The sequence below is a fragment of the Nannobrachium achirus genome (genome assembly GCF_963921795.1).
Source record: "Nannobrachium achirus genome assembly, chromosome: 14".
In the NCBI taxonomy this organism is placed as follows: Eukaryota; Metazoa; Chordata; class Actinopteri; order Myctophiformes; family Myctophidae; genus Nannobrachium; species Nannobrachium achirus.
The window spans coordinates 14,021,866-14,039,324 of record NC_137821.1 but is presented as its reverse complement, the minus strand read 5'-3'; the positions used below and the strand labels follow the sequence as shown (position 1 = coordinate 14,039,324).

General features: G+C 43.6%; 1 protein-coding gene across 2 annotated transcripts; it reads left to right on the top strand.

Annotated features, from left to right (window-relative positions):
• Positions 1-1,564: 1,564 nt before the first annotated feature.
• On the top strand, positions 1,565-15,884 carry LOC308298399 (E3 ubiquitin-protein ligase TRIM39-like). 2 transcript variants are annotated; one of them, XM_080741991.1, is made up of 9 exons: positions 1,565-1,791; positions 5,745-6,120; positions 7,896-8,088; positions 9,038-9,133; positions 12,149-12,382; positions 12,842-12,989; positions 13,946-13,972; positions 14,068-14,213; positions 15,332-15,884. In XM_080741991.1, the coding sequence occupies exons 2-9, from the start codon at positions 5,747-5,749 to the stop codon at positions 15,767-15,769; spliced, it is 1,656 nt and encodes a 551-aa protein (XP_080598117.1). In that variant the 5' UTR covers positions 1,565-1,791; positions 5,745-5,746; the 3' UTR covers positions 15,770-15,884. The 2 variants fall into 2 exon arrangements, with proteins under 2 accessions (XP_080598117.1, XP_080598118.1); XM_080741992.1 differs by lacking the exon at positions 13,946-13,972.
• Positions 15,885-17,459: the final 1,575 nt, after the last annotated feature.

The window sequence follows — 17,459 nt, the reverse complement described above, 5'->3', positions numbered from 1 at the left end:
CCGATTCGATACGATACAAAATAAAACGATACGATTCGATTTTAGCTGTTTTCATTTCGATATACTTCGGTTTTTTAAGTTGAAAACGATATTTCGATACAGTTACTATATTGTTACACCCCTACTGGCTAGCCATCATCAAAGAAAAGGTTGATCCTTTTCACTTGACAGTTGTAACTTGAGCTCTGTTAGGCTGTTCTTGAGAGACTAGCTGAACACAGACTGACATCTGGTGGTTTTATTTGCCTATTGGCATCATATGGAACTGGAAGGAGTAGGCTAATGTGTTTATGACTATGGTTTATGTCTCCATATATGGAGGCATAAACCATATAGTGATGTTTTTTTTTATTACACTAGTTACAGTACAGGTCCAAACATGCACAAAGCCAAACAGCCTATCAATCTACTTACTTACTTAGTCCTCTTGCACTTCAAGGCGCGTAGAGCCAACCATGGCAACCATTTCTCTCCATCTGGGTCTGTCGTGGGCGAGGTGTTGAGCATGGACGGATTAACCCCCGCGAGGCCCCTGGCAACGGCCCCACCGGCCCAATGGTTAATACAGCCCTGGTGTTGAGCTCAGTAGGAGCGAGATCATTTTGCCCTCTCTCGTTGAGCTTGTGCCAGTCTCATATTATATTGCATGCATTAAGGTCCTGGGCTATCACATCCAGCCAGCGGGTGCGGGGTGCTCCTCTTGGTCGTCTCCAGCCAGCTTGCTGGGGATTGAAGGCCAAGATGGTGTTGTACTTTTGATATGTTGTTACTAACATATTTATGAAACAAACAAAGTTATAAGAGTTTCTGTTGCAATTTGTCCGAGGATTTTTCATGCAAGGGATTCAATCGAATGCCTGTACTATTTCTGCATGTAGCCTGTTGTAGCCTATTTTGATGCCATAGGTCACCTTTTGTACTTTTACCCAAGTAAATTTAGAATTCCGGACTTTTACTTGTAAGGGTGCGGCTGCCCTCAGACCAAAATACCTATGAGAGTGGAATCCGCGTTCCTCCAATGCATTTCAATGATAAGGGTGTGTTTTTTGCAGAAATCCTCTGCTGGCATGAAACCGCTTCACTCTCATTGAAATGCATTGGCGGAACGCGGATTCCACTCTCATAGGTATTTTGGTGTGAGGGCAGCCTTAAGATGCCCTCACACCAAAATACCTATGAGAGTGGAATCCGCGTTCCTCCAATGCATTTCAATGAGAAGGGAGCGTTTTTTGCAGAAATCCTCTGCTGGCATGAAACCGCTTCACTCTCATTGAAATGCATTGGCAGAACGCGGATTCCACTCTCATCTGTACTTTGGTGTGAGGGCACCCTAAGAGGGTATTTCTACATTGCAGTATTGATAATTTTACTTCAAGTAAAAAAATGTGTGAGTACTTTTTCTCACCACTGGTCTCAACATCACTCCCATGCACCTGCTAAACTCATTCTGGTGTAGTTTCCAAAACGAACAGTAGAGGGCAGCAATACGCCATCAACCGTGAAATCTGTCAGAGCGGGTTCGTGTTGTGTTTATTGATGCGCTGCTTGTAAGGAAGACGTGCACTTTCGACCTGCAGGCTGCAGTGCACCCGGCGCTGCGAAAAGAAAAGGATCCTTGTAAAAGATCTCAGTAAAAAGAAGTGATTGACATTTTAGCCGAGCAGAGCAGAGCAGACAGTTTGGTTTCGGGTTCGTCACTCGTCAGTCCGGAACGTTGGTTTCCTGTTTGGAAACATTGTGACCACGCAGATTCTTTGAACTGTTGTTGCATCGGGGATTTAACACATTAAGGTAAAAAAATACACTGATTTTGTCCCATTTGTATGTGATTTCAGCCCATTCTTCTGCGGCTATAGCCTACAGCACAACAGTATAACCTATGGGACCATGCGAATAGACTTTGAACCTCCCCCCGCATAGTGAGCTGATAAGGTATCATGAAGTTTTACTACGGTATTTAAGTTATTATTCGTAATAGAAATAGATGACAGGTGCGTATAGGAGCGCGTAAAAGCACGCACATGGAGAGAAATTCCAGCACTGCTTTCTAGCCTAGCCTACTCTAGAAATGGACTACAAAACGTTTCTGTTTTTACATTTTAGGCTAAGATGTGACATCAATACTCATTATTGAAAATTGTTTGGATGCAATCAAATATAAACTTAAAACTCGGATAGTGGTTCTCAACCTGTGGGTCTGGACCCCCAGAGGGGTCCCTACAATACAGTGCAGTGTCAATTTATAATATGACGACATTCAATATCTTTAATACAAAAAAGACCAATACTGCATCAAAATAATCAACAAACTATACTATAAAAACTGGTCAAACATTGGCCAAATTGTCACATAATTAAAGAGCTACAAGCTCACAACTTGTAGGCCTGTAGATTTTTGTGATATTCTTTTGTAAATGCAGTTGCTCTCACAGACCCCCTCCCTGTAATGCATTATTATTATCATCATTATTATCATTTATAACATTATTAAAATGTGTGATACTTAATACATTAATCCTCCTCCTGAAAGGAGTGACCAGCAGCAAGTGCGAAGAAGGCCTATTATGATTCCTTACCCTTTTATAACATGCTTTATAATGTGTCATTGAATTGTCATAAAGCATTATGAGCATTATTACTTCTTATACAGCGCTAAAAGCAGATTATAAGTAATTTATTGTTACAGTTTACCATGAGAAATGTCACAGCTTGTCTCTGTGTCTAATTTTTACGGTCTATGGGCAAACCCATAGACTGTAAAAATGTGTCATCATGATGTCATCATGCTCTGATGAAACTGTGATGTCAGGGGAACCACTCTACCAGAATGGGTTTGCCACAGCACAGCAGCCAAGTCTTTGTGTGATAGGGACTTTATTTTTTACGTTAACAGTTAGGGGAAGATGAAACTAAAAACGAAAATAGCGGATCTACAAGCTCACAAACATCTGCCACGCATTGTGAGCTTGTAGATCTGCTATTTTTGGCAAAGAGGTTTGGTGTGCTTCTTGGTGTAATTCTATTGATTAGCCTACTCACGCCATGGACAAAAAAAATATGTCTACACTCGAGGCGCAGCCGAGTGTTTCCAACCCTCTCAGCCGGTGTAAAATACAGGTAACCACAAGCCTCGCGTGGCTTATTGCTTTTCTAAAACTGTTACAATATGGCAACATGAAAAAGTTCTAAAACTGTTACAATATGGCAACATGAAAAATCATAGACATGTATACAACTGTTCTATTTCACTATAAGGTCTGCTTTGAAAGTAGTTCCCGGCCAGGCTGCAGAAACAACACAAAAGAAATAACGCACCTGGGTTTAATATAATTATAAACTGATTCAAGGTGTGGGTTATAGTCTCATATACCACAGCAACCAGCCAATCAGAATCAAGGAAAGGAACTAGCCGTTTTAGAATGCTTACTTAGAAGCATTTCTGCATCTGCGGGACACAAGGGATGCAAGTAAAACTATTCACCATGATGAAAATACTCTTGCAATACAATACTAGTGAATGATTTATTAAATTACACTTTATAGAGTCTGACCTTGACCATGGATCAAAGACTTCTATTACTAAGACAATACTGTTACCGACTGCTCTGATTGATTCAGTAAACACTGTAAATGAATCACTCAGATGGTATGGTATGGGTTTATTGCTTAGTCCCCAAAGGGAAACATGTTTTGCCACCAGAGCGAATACAAATACACAAAATCAATGACAACATATAACAAACATACAGATACACAACAAATAACAATAACAGACTTTACAAATTACATGACACCCTCCCAAAAACCAAGCTAGCGATGTACGTTAACGTTAAGGAATTTAACAGCAGCAGGAACAAAGGATTTCTTCATTCGCTCAGTAGATATTATAGGCATCAAAAACCTGTTGCTAAACTTGCTACGCAGGTCCTTAAATACCTTATAGAGAGGATGGCCTTCAAAGGAAAGAATAGTGTTCAATTTGGTCCTCATTCGCTTGGCTATAGTGATATCCAACGTATCCTGAGGGAGGCCAATCACTGAGCCAGCCTTTTTAATCAATTTATTGATTCGGTTTTTATCATCAGCCATGATGCTGCCCCCCCAGCAGAGCACAGCATAAAAGAGGACACTAGCAAGGATACCTTGATTGATTGATTGAAGAATTTATTAGAAGTTTGCAATAGAAAAAAGTACAGTTTCATGACAGTACAAATCACTGGTACAAGGTCAACTAAAAGGAGATCCTAGAAAGCCGAGGCTTATTTCCACAGGAACCACACTTTAAGTATCTCATATAACATTGAAAGACAGACGGATAGAACATAGTACTTTATCTAGGATAATATCAGTTTCAATAGCATAACATCAAATACAAAGGCAGAAAAAAGAATAATAAAAAGGGGGGGGGGGGGGCATGGGGGCTTAGTCTATTTACAAGTCACGGGTAGCAGCTGTCTGAAGGTGACTTTTCATACCAATTTTGAAGGAGGCTAGGGATTTGCTCTCCTTTAGGGAATACATGAAGGAGTGGCCTACTGATCTCAAAATATCTGAGCTTTCTCAAGTGGAAAAGTCTAGACTGAGCTTTCTTGAACACAGAATCTGTGTTCATCTTCCAGATGTCAATACACAGAGGCTATTGCCTCTCTCGGATAGGCTATACCAGGCGTGGGCAACTTTGATTTTGGCGAGGGCCTCTATATTTCCGCCTTTACTCCAGAGGGCCACATTGCATATTGCTACGTCCTACTTTGTCCTATCTCATACAAAAGACAACTCATACAGCCAGTTGCCCATGTATGGGCTATACATTAACTACTTTAACACCAGTATCCATATTCTTGTGGGGATCTACAAGCTAGCTTGTAGATCAGCTATATTTGGCGAATACATTTGTTGTGGACTAGAGGAGGTTAATATTTTCAGGTTTTCATTTAACAGTCACACACTCACCTGGGGATCATACAAGCCCGGTCTGATTTATTTTCCCCCTGGTGGTAATGGGCTTCATAACGGCATCGTTACCTTGGATGGTTACCGTGGATACTGTTCATGATGTATGTTGTGTCAGCAAAGTTCAAAGTTTGCAGGATTATCAAAGCCTGTAACCGTCCCTCCCAACCAACCCACACACACTGTTGCAGATGCTGCTGCATGCCAAGTGCATGGCTCCGCAGCTACAAGGCCACTGGCAGTTAGGCTGCTAAATAGCTACTCCCCCCGGATAATCAGTATTATGAATGATCAGACCAGGGAAAAAATAAACAAACACAGAAAACATGAGGGCACGGTCACGACACACTTTTATTCTACCTATGAGGGCGGATTCTGCCAATGCATTTCAATGGGAATTGAGTGGTTTGCTCTTGCTGCCATTTGTGGATAAAAAAAAAGCTCCCATTGAAATGCATTGGCAGAACCCTGCCCTCATAGGTAGAATTAAAAAGTGCGGTGTGACCGTGCCCTATAAGTGATTAATTCACTCGAAGACACCACTCGAACTGAGGTATTCACACCAGCTAAAGAGCTACTTAATCCTGAAAATGCTGTAGGCTATTTATGAGTATTCAAATATTAAATGACGTAGGCCTTCTGGTCAAAAGATCTAATTATTTTCTTAATTTTGTTTCTGTGCATGCTGAGGGCTGTTCTAAGTATCCATGAAGAGTATTTCTTGTTTCTAATGATTAGTTGATCATTCCAAGCCAGTTGATCAAAATTCTCTCATATTATGTCTTGTGAAGACATGTCCTCCCCCTGCGTCCCTCTGTCCGAGGAGCAGTTCCAGTGCTCCCTCTGCCGGGACGTCTTCTCTGATCCCGTCTCCGTCCCCTGCGGACACAGCTTCTGCTCGGCCTGCATCGGGAGACACTGGAACGGCGACGGCGGCGTGCGCGCCTGTCCCCGATGCAAGCGCGCCTTCCCAGGGGAGCCGGAGCTCTGCCCCAACGCCTTCGCCAAGGAGATGTCCGAGCTGATCCGAGCGAGGAGGAGGCAGAAGGACGGGAGGCCCGGGGACCTGCTTTGTGACGTGTGCGTCGGGACGAAGGCCAAGGCCCTGCAGTCCTGCCTGGTGTGTCTCACCTCCTACTGCCAGGCCCACCTGGAGCCACATCTGAGGTACGGTGAGCAGACCTCCTGGTTTCATGCTGGTTGTCCCAAGTCCCCATATTTGTTAAACACTAAAATATGTCATGTCCACTAACAAAATTGCCCAAGTTTCCAGCACCCTTAAAATGATAATACTTGTTTTGAGTGCTTATCATGTTCTGTTCTGTGGAAAGGTGCAGTCACTACGTACAAGGTGTGCTATAATAATTGTCCCATGCTGATGAAAATGCCTGAAAAAAATATAAATAGTGAAAACAACAACATCTCACGACGCATTCTCACCCCAAGACGTCACCCGGACATCCCCAGAAGTCACCCCTAGACTGGAAGGGGGGCAAATACGGCTAAAGGGGATATGAGTAACAATGCTGTCCCTATCGGGACATTAACTTGAATGAGTCGGCTGAAGCGGTGCCTCTCTTGGCTCAAGTGCGCTTTAGGTGGCACGCCTCCGTCGTTTTAACTTTTTTTGGCGAACATGAGAATGGCACTTCCGCATTCCTGGAGTGCAGAAGTGCCCGGGAAGACTGGAACTTCCAGTCTTCCCGGGCACTTCTGCACTCCAGTCTGGAAGGATACCTACCCTTCCAGTCACAGTTTAACGTTTGGTAACATTTGTCCCAACTAAGGAGTCACACATTTTGGGGAGTAAGACTGAGAGTGTGTTGGTCACTCGTAGATCAGCTTCTTTTTGGTGGGTGCTATTTCTGAAATAGGGCTTAGGTGGTCCCAGTTTAAGGGTTTTTTCACAACTGAATAAAGTTTAATGGGTTTAGTGAACGAAAAGGAGTGGAGAGAAAAATAGGAAAGGGGGGGGGGGGGGGGGGTTGTTGGGGTGGATGGAGGGTTTGTTCGAGACCATGTTAGTAGAACGGCTAAGTGACAGCTCGCGGGTGTATTTATACTGTGGTGATTGGCTTGCCGATAAGAGGAGGCAGGTAACTTTGATAAGATGATTGAGAGCGGGGGAGTGGCTGTGATGGTCGGTGCGTGGACTCATGAGATGAATGAACAGGGGAGTGGCTGTGATAATCAGTGTGTGGTCTCTACTCCCGAACATACAGTTGTGGTTAAAAGTATTGGCACCCTTGCATTTGTAAAACAGAAAAAAAAACTAAAAAATCTTCCAGAAGCTTGGCTAACGAAAACATATTTTGCATCAACATACAGTATTTGGTTTGCAGAGGAACACAACATAAAACTAGAATACAGAATCCTAGCTCATTCTACACAGAAGTTTTCATAAATACTTAAATACACTGTACTTGAATTTCAAGCAGGCTATTCACCTAGAACTCACCTGTGGTGAGTCCAAGCTGACTTTAATCTTTACTAGTAACCACTAAATCCACCCAGTTTAAATGGAGTAAAGCCCTCAGGGAGCGTGTCGCTGTTACTACATGTCATCTTTTCGACACCCGACTCTAACCCTCACCCTAACCTTAACATCCGTGGAGTGAGTCGCTAACCCTCCGGTCGAAATGATGGGCGTTCGCAAAAGCGAGATTTCCCCAAGCCCTCATTCTGCTGTTTTGTGTCACACACTGAGTATGGACCAAATAAAAAAGGAGAGAATTGTCAGGAGGTCAGAGGTCAGATTGTAGCCAAACATGGACTCCAAGTCCAAGTCCATCTCCAGAGACCTTGATGTTCCTTCACTGTGCGCAATCTAGACGATTGTGTGTTGTGTGTTTTTTTTAAACGAATGCAAGGGTGCCAATACTTTTAGCCACTACTGTACGTTGTAACCAACTAAATTAAAAATCTGGTCACCCTAACCTCAGGGTGGCCACCTTGAAGATCCACCAGCTGATGGAGCCCGTGGTGAACCTGGAGCAGCGCATGTGCAAGAAGCACCAGAGGCTCCTGGAGCTGTTCTGCCGGAGCGACCGGAGGTGTGTGTGCGTGCTGTGCACCGAGAGCGACCACCGCTGTCACGACACGGTCCCCGTCGAGAGGGAGAGCGCCGAGAGGAAGGTGAGGTCGCCTCTCAGTCAGGGACGTGCAGAGAATGTTAGAGAGGCAGGGGCTGAAATGTCTAAAAGGGCCTTTTGGTGAAAATATTGAAAATACCAGACCTCCAAGCTCACAACGCGTCGCGCTGCGACGCGTTGTGAGCTTGGAGGTCAGCTATTTTCGGAGCTTGATACCACACCGAACCAAGCATAATCAATTCAATACTGGAGATGTGGCGTAATGGCATGGATTTCTACACAGAGAGGGCAATTCTTTCAACATACAACCCTGCATTCATGTTCAGGAGGGTTTGGACAAGGCAATTCTCTTGAATGCTGCCTTCAGGTATGGCATGGAAAGGGGGGGCATTTGTATTTCTTTCACCATAGTAAAAACTGCATTCATGGTCTGGAGGGGGCACTTTTTACAGACTGATAAAAGGGCAGGGGCTCAAGCCCTCTTTGATGTCTATGTGTGCACGTGCCTGCTCTCAGTGGCATGGTGTTGTGAACACCTCCAGTCTACCAACTGTCTGCCAAAAGTGCAATCAGAAATTATTTGATTTCTGCTTTTCTGATCATTTTGTAAAAGACGCATTCCTATCACAAGATAGAATATCTTTCTAGAATCTGTTCTTTGGTCATGCTCGTCAGAGTCGGTAAACGAGGCGTCCCCTCAGTTGGGATCGGAAAGCTTTGTTTGCTTTGCCCGGTTTGCCTCGTTCGCACTGCTCGACATCGCACCAAGTCGTGTCTTTGCATTGACTTTGTGAGAAATTGCACTGCTTGAACTAATATTTTATCTTGTGGTGGGAACGCTTGATTTGTAAAAAAAAAAAAAAAGAAAAGAAAGAAATTCCCATAACAAATGAATGACCTGAGAGGGGTGGATGTAACAAAAGCAGTGATTGATTAGCCTCCCATCCCCACTGGTTACATTATATTTGTTGTTCTGCTTTTGTGATGTCCAGGTTCGGCTGAAAACAACCACATCAGAGGTAAAGGGGATGATCCAGGATAGACTGAAGAAGGAGGACGAAATCAAGCATTCTATGGAGCTCAGCAGAGTGGGTTGCCGTATAAATTCAACAAAGTTTTGCTATTTTAAACATGCTTTTGTGTATCCTATAAAGTAATTAAAACAATGTATTAACCTGTTAACAATCCTGTATAATTGGCTCTGCAATTACACATCATGCGTGTGATTCATTTTGTGTGATTAATTGAAAATGTTGACATCCACAAGAATCATTGGTCATTTCATAAATACTGCAGGGGTTGACACTAAGGTCTCAGAGGCACTTGCCCGTCGGGCAAGTACAGGTCATGTTCTACTTGCCCAAAGGTCATGCCCAATCGTCCATTATAATATGATAGGTAAAGATTTTAATTATCGCTCAATTTAACACTTATTTCTTTACTTACTGAGTCTGTGCGATTAAAAATGTCACACCTCAATACCTCCAAATCCAAATACCATACTGTAGCTATGATTGAATATGTCTATGGTTTCACACTTGTTATTTCATTTTTTTTTTTTTTTTACTTCACCTGCCCTGAACATCTACTTCACCTCCATGGCCAAAAATCTGGTCAATAAACTGCCCGCTCCATCTGGGCTGTTTGGTGTTAGGCACATCTTGAAATTCTACAGGAACCTTGGGGTATGCAAAGACAACTTTAAACTTGCCACGGTGTCAACTGATGAAGTGTTTAAAAAACTGCGCACCCTACCTCAATTCAAGGCCGCTGGCCATGATAAAATTGCCCCCAAATTTCTCATAGACTCAGCTGCCACCATTGCCCCAATCATTACCCATATTATTAATCTATCTATCAAGCAGGGTTATGTCCCCCAGGACTTCAAATTAGCCAAGGTAACCCCCCTGCACAAAAAAGGCAGTAAACTTGACCCTGGCAACTACAGGCCAATCTCAATCCTTAGTTCCATCTCTAAGGTAATGGAAAAAATTGTCTATGAACAGGTGGCTAGATATCTTGAAGAGAATAAACTGATCTACGAGTTCCAGTCTGGCTTCAGAGAGTCCCATTCCACAGATACATGCCTCATCTATTTGAATGATTACATCAAACGTGAAATTCACGATGGCAAATATTGTGGCATGGTCATGCTGGACCTCCAGAAGGCATTTGACACCGTCGATCATTCTATTCTGATCGAAAAACTCAAAGCTATTGGTCTTGATAGCACAGCAGTGAGATGGATGCACTCTTACTTGGTGGGGAGGGAACAGATGGTGGAAGTCAACGGAACCCTGTCCCCCCCCCTCCCAGTAAACTGTGGAGTACCTCAAGGGAGTATACTAGGACCACTGTTGTTCTTAATATACGTAAACGACATGTCATCTGCTTGTGACTGCAATCTGTTTCTGTTCGCGGATGACTCGGCTCTCCTAGTCTCAGGCAGAGACATTTTGCAGGTTGAAAAGGCCCTTAACTGTGAACTTAACAAGATCTGCACCTGGCTCAATGACAACAGACTCTCAATTCACCTAGGCAAAACTGAATGTATCCTCTTTGGATCTAGTCAGAAACTTAGCCTAGTTGAGAACTTCACAATTAAAGTAGGTGACACTGTGATAGAAAGAAAAAACCACATCTGCTACCTGGGTTGCATCCTGGAGACTAACCTATCCAGTGAAAAAATGACCACCAAGGTAATCAATAAAGTCAATCAACGAATTCGCTTCTTGCAAAGAGTTGCCCCACTGATCAATATTAAATCCCGAAAGACACTAGGAGGTGCTCTTATTGGGCCCCTCATTGATTACGGAGTCCTTGTCTGGTATCGCGACGCCCCAGCTGCCTTAAAGCTAAAGCTCCAAACAGCCCAAAACAAACTAATTAGGGTTGTGCTTGGTCTCCCTCCTCTGACCCACCTTACCGAGCATCACCACGAAAGCGTGGGGTGGCTCAAAGTAGCTGACAGAGTACAGCATCTTGCAATGGGCCTGGTGTACAAGATACACTACACCTCCAAGATTCCCATGTACCTGACAAACTACTTCTTAAAGGTCAAGGATGTTCACGATCATAACACCAGAGGCAGCTCCACTAATCATCATCAGCGTAGATTTAACACTAAACAAGGCGCTAACTCGTTCTCCTGCTATACCATCAACATGTGGAACGCCCTTCCACAAGCCCTAAAGGAGAGCAAATCCCTAGCCTCCTTCAAAATTGGTATGAAAAGTCACCTTCAGACAGCAGCTACCCGTGACTTGTAAATAGACTAAGCCCCCATGCTCCCCCCCCCCTTTTTCTTTGTATTCTGCCTTTTGTATTTGATGTTATGCTTTTGAAACTGATATTATCCTAGATAAAGTACTATGTTCTATCCGTCTGTCTTTCAATGTTATATGAGATACTTAAAGTGTGGTTCCTGTGGAAATAAGCCTCGGCTTTCTAGGATCTCCTTTTAGTTGACCTTGTACCAGTGATTTGTACTGTCATGAAACTGTACTTTTTTCTATTGCAAACTTCTAATAAATTCTTCAATCAATCAATGATGTTTTATTTACCTGCCGGGGGCAGGTGGGCAAGCCTTAGTGTCAATGCCTGTACTGTATACCTTTTATGTATTTATGTTTCCCATATTAACCCATTTAGGCCTAGAATTAATTAATGCTTTAACTATTGATAGCAGATATACAAGCTCACAGCGAGCTTGTAGATCTGCTATTTTGGATAAATCATGATATTTTTTGCATGTCTTTGAATATATCTTTACATATCTACATTTGTAACTCAAATATTTGCTTCTGTGTGGTCCCAGGAACAACATATTTTTGAGATTGGGGTCTACGGCCAAATAAATGTAATTGTGGGGGTCCTTGACATGAAAACATTTGAGAACCACTGATTTAGAAGAGGGATTCAGAAGACATTTATAGAATCGGGTCAAAAATATTCAAAGACAAATGTTCAAGATTTTTCAAAAATAGCAGATTCACAAGCTCGCAGTGCGGCACTCGGTGCTCTGCTATTTTTTAACAGTTTAAGCATAAAATAACGGTTAGAGTGGTTCAAATCTAAACGGTTGTGTTCCCTGCTGTTTCCAGATGAACTCCAGGAAGGAGGTGGAGGGTGTCAGGCAGGTGTTCACTGCAGTGCTGAGCTCCATAGAGAGAGGCCAGGCCCAGCTGATAGAGAGCATCCAGGAGCAGCAGGCCCAGGCCCAGAGGAGAGCCCAGGGCCTCCTCGCGCTGCTGCAGCAGGAGCTCCAGCACCTGGAGAGCAGGAGAGCAGAGCTGGACACCCTCCTGCACACTGAGGACCACCTCCACGTGCTGCAGGTACTAGGGATGGGACCATAAGTGATATTATCGTTTTATCGTGATAAAAAAACACTCACGATAATCGTATCGTGGAAATTCAATTTATCGTGAAATCGTCCTCCGTCATGCACTGGATAAATTCAGCTTTTGTTTGCAGAGCTGCATATCCAGTGCCATTTAAACCCTCTATTGGTAAAACGTACTTATAATATACGTACTTGATACAGTCTTTTTTTCACTCTCTACCAAATCTCTTTGCCAAACAATAGCCGATCTACTAGCTCACAACGTGTCGCAACGTGATGCATTGTGAGCTTGTAGATTTGATATTTCTTGAATTAAAATAAATGCATAAAAGAAATAACCCCCCCCCCCCCATCTTGTCTTCTCTCCTTATTTTCTCTTCTCTGCTCTTCTCTTCTCTTCTCTTCTCTTCTCTTCTCTTCTCTTCTCTCTCTCATGTTTATCTTTCGTTAGAAATTCCCATCTCTCAGCTCCCCTCCAGCCTTGAAGGACTGGTCAGAGATCAGTGTCCACTCACACACGTGTGTAGGGACAGTAAGGAGAGCAGTGGCCCGCATTGAAGACCTGCTGCAGCCGGCCTTGAAGAAGCTGTCCATACAAGGTCAGATTTGCTGTCATTGAAAAAAAGTTGTATCATTACCAGTAGTTGTTGCTAATATACTGCGTGAATGAATGAATTCATGCATTTTGATTTTTCGCGTCTTGTCATAAAACCCATCGCTTATGTGATTATAAGACACCAAAAACATAAATAAACAATATCACATTCACTTCCTGGAAACAGAAACTGCACAAGTAAAAAAAGAAAATATTTGATTGAATACCCCCAAACCAAAATAAACTAGTGAGACGCCTCAGGGCGACAAGCGATGGTCGCGCCATGTCTTGGCCGTCTGGCCATTGAGGTATATCAGACCAGTTATATGGAGACCCTGGTACCCAATATCCATGTACTGTATATGGAGATATGCTGTGAGACCCCAAACATGCTTACTCAGCTATTCGTTATGTGAAAATCCTATGACATCTATCACATCTGACATCATACATATAGTTATGCCCATACATGGAGATCCCTGTCTGAACCAGCCACACAGATATGGGCTGTCTTCCTCCATGTATGGGCATTCCCAAGTCCTGTTAGATATGGGCCTAATATCAATGACATAGGGGATCTCCATATATGGGCATAAAAGGGATTCTGTTAGAGTGGTTCCCATGACATCACAGTGATGTCAAAGCATCATGTCAGAGTGGCAAACCCATAGACCACGCCTGACACTGTGGTTCCACTGACACATCACTGTGACAGGGGAACCACAGTGTCAAGCGGGACCCCTCCAGACGGACGGATGTATACGGACAAGCTGTGATGGTTCTGATAGTAAACTGCCACACATGTGTTTTCTTTGTATCTGCAAGTGCCAATCTCTTCTCGCTGCGTCACTTAACAAAATCAAATCTTTTTACACATAATCTTTGATGTTTTGATGATCCTGATATAATATTTTTTATGTTCTTTAACTAATTTTGCTTCATAATTCTATTGAATTTCAGAGCATGAGAGGATGCAACAGTTTGTAGGTACGGTTATCTATTGTTTTTCCCTACTTTTCTTTAGAGAAGGATTTTTTAACTTAGTGACTTTTAATATCTAAACTGGGTCTGTCTTCCACCAGAGGAGGTTCATCTGGACCCCAGGACAGCCAACCCCTGGCTGGTGGTGTGTGAGGATGGAACACAGGTCAGGGATGGAGACGTTGAACTGGACGTAGCTGATTCACCACAGCGCTTTGACACAGCACCCTGTGTCCTCGCCGTCAAGGTACGGCATGTTTTGATGAAGTGCTTTAGGCACAAAGCGATTCACTCAACTTATGATACGTTTGAATCACGATACTAGGTTCACGATACGATTTTCACGATTTCTTAAAGGACAACTTTGTTTTTTTACAACAAGGGTTCATATTTTAGATTGTAATTAGAGAAAATGCGTGCGTGCAAGTGGCTAAATATGTCTTTTTAGGCTCAATAAGCCCATTTCCATGATGCACCACAATCTTTCATGGGCACATTTGACTTGACTTGGTTTATTGTGTCTAAAAAGACATATTTAGCCACTTGCACGCATGCCCCCACCAACTGAAATCAAGGTTATTAAAATCGCTAAAACTATAGAAAGAAGTAAATGAAAACATTTTAACACTCATCTTTTCTCTTCTCTAATTACAATCTAAAATATGAACCCTTGTTGTAAAAAAACGAAGTTGTCCAAAACTTCCTGAATGATAATACCTAAACATTATAAACACCCGATAGCTGAATGGTTAGGGTGATACCACTTAGTCGTCTCCGGGTAGCTCAGTCGTTAGAGCACTTGCCTATTGACCGCAAGCTACTGGGTTTGATCCTGGGCACCACCAACCAGTGTATGCAAGTCTGGTAGCTGATAGAAGGTTTTGCGCTTCACCTCAGCAATCCATCTCCCAGGAGTCTAGCATCAAATTGAGGGGATATACAGTACATATAGACAAAAGCCAAAGCTTGACATTGGTGTCTTTTTCCGGGTTGCCAGACCATTTGCTGCATGTCACTCTCCTACTCTCGCTGTGTGTCCCGTCTCTCTCCACTGTGACTATCTAATAAAGGTAAAAAAATTTAATAAAATAGCGACTTGTGCACCAGCAGAGTGCACCATGAGGTGCACTCACCACACATCACCACTGGCATCACCAGGAATGCTGGTCCCTCATTGGCTGTTAATGATGTCGTTGCCAGAAATGCTGGTCCCTGATTGGGCTACGGGCCCACAGCTACCTACCTACCTATCAACCTACATACCTACCTACTTACATACACAGCCGAACGCAGTACTTGCGCACTCTGCTGGCTGGCGTGCTCTGCTGGCGCAAGTAAAGACCCCATCTCCTTCATGCCATGCAGGGTTTCTCCACCGGGAGGCACTACTGGGACGTGGAGGTCGGAGCCAAGACGGCGTGGGACTTGGGCGTGGCCCGAGAGTCTATCAACAGGAAGGGCAAGGTCACCCTGTGCCCGGACGACGGCTACTGGTCCATTTGCCTGCGGAAGGGGAGTGAGTACCGGGCGTGCGCGGGCCAGGCGGTGGTCCTGCACCCCCGCCAGAGGCCCCACACCGTCGGGGTGTTCGTGGACTACGAGGAGGGGACGGTGTCGTTCTACGACGCCGTGGCCAGGTCTCACATCTACTCCTTCACCGAGTGCTGCTTCACAGAGCGCCTGTTCCCCCTGTTCAACCCGGAGATGAGTGACGGCGCCGACAACAAAGCGCCGCTCGTCATCTGTCCCGTCCGCCAGTCTCCCGTCAGCGGAGAGGAGGACGCAGAGGACGTTACGATATAACAGTGGTGGTTCTCAACCTGTGGGCCGGGACCCACCGGTGGGCCGCGAGGACGTTGCAAGTGGGCTTCTCAATAATTGGCAAAACAAAACAAACAAAGGAAGTGGTCAGATTGGTGGGCCGTGAATGTCTTTGAGATTTTCGAGCCTGATCCAGAAAAGGTTGAGAACCACTGTCTGCAATAGGCATTATTTGTACTTTTACAATTCACTCTGTCCCCCTCCTCCCCACAAAGCACTTAGATATTTAACAAATGGGTGATTTAGCCTGCTTTTCTAATGACGTTTTAAATAAAAAATGTAAAAGCATAATTTTCAATGTGTCATATCAGGTTTTTATACAAGACACTTAATACTAGTAAGACGCCTAAGAGCGAAAAGCGGTCGCGCCATCTGTCTTGGCCGATAACTCAAATATTTAACCACCTGGCCCCCCTGTTTTGGGCGTGTCATTATTGTCAAACATCTTTACTGTAGATTATTTAAAAAAAGTTTCATAAGTTTTCAACACATTTCAGAAATGATCTAAAACTATGTATTCAAAAATAGCTAAAATAGCAGATCTGCAAGGTCACAATGCATCCTAATGTGGAGTGTTGTGAGCTTGCAGATCAGTTATTTTGTCTATTTCTGCATGAAACTGTCATATGACAAAGTACCTGTATGTGACAAAGTATAACGCATTTTCTCACTTCTCTGTCTGTTTTACGGTATGTATTTGTTTTTAATGTATTAGTTGTTATAGTATACAGTACAGTAATACCATTCTGCTTTACACATTTTTGGCCTTCCCTTAAAGTCTTGGCAACAGCTTCCGCTCTGCCTCTTTCCGTTCTCACCCACGGCCCTTCACCTCTCTTGGAATAAACTGTAAAGCACAGATCTGAGAGCAGCCGCGTCGCTCGCTTATAAACTCCCACATCTATCAGAGTCCAGGCCACAGCACTGACTCTGGGTCAGCATTCTGCTGCTAATCAGATTATCAACCAGATGGGATTAGCTTTGGAGCAGATGGGGCCACATAGGCAACACACCCGAGAGGCAAGGCAGGTTTCTGTGGCACATGATCTGATGTGAGATCATGAGAATGCGTGTAATGTGTTCTAGAACTGTAGTTGTAACTGTGTTTTTTAGGGAGGCCCTGAGATTAGACCATTACAGTAGTAATTCACTTGCTGGTGAGATAATCTTGATTGGACGTTGATCTTCAAATTCTGTCTGTATCTAAAGATTATAATAATAGGCTTTAATAACAGAAAGCAACATGTAGTTAATATACTATTGTAACTCCCATTGACATGTTTTTTTTTAACACTCACCAACAATGAAGTAACCATCCATACCACTGCACTCTCCGGAGAGTAGTCTGTATAAGTCGCGCGATCGTGTCCCTTGGCGAAAGGGGGTGGATTTAAAGGGGCTGTGGGTGGGATCGTGGGATAGTAACCAGACACAGAGACAGACCTACCGGATGACAGCATAGCAGGAGCACCTCACACACACTCCTTCTTCAATAGAGAAAGACATCGTTTTTGGATGACCGGGAAACGGTAGGTTAATCAGTTTGTGGATGCAGTTTAATATTGGGTACAGTAATTGCACCAGGAGTATTTTCAATGTTTTAATGCAGTGTTTCCCTTAACTCTGACAGTGTACAAATGGTACCAAATGGACCCGTTAGGGTTCATTTGGT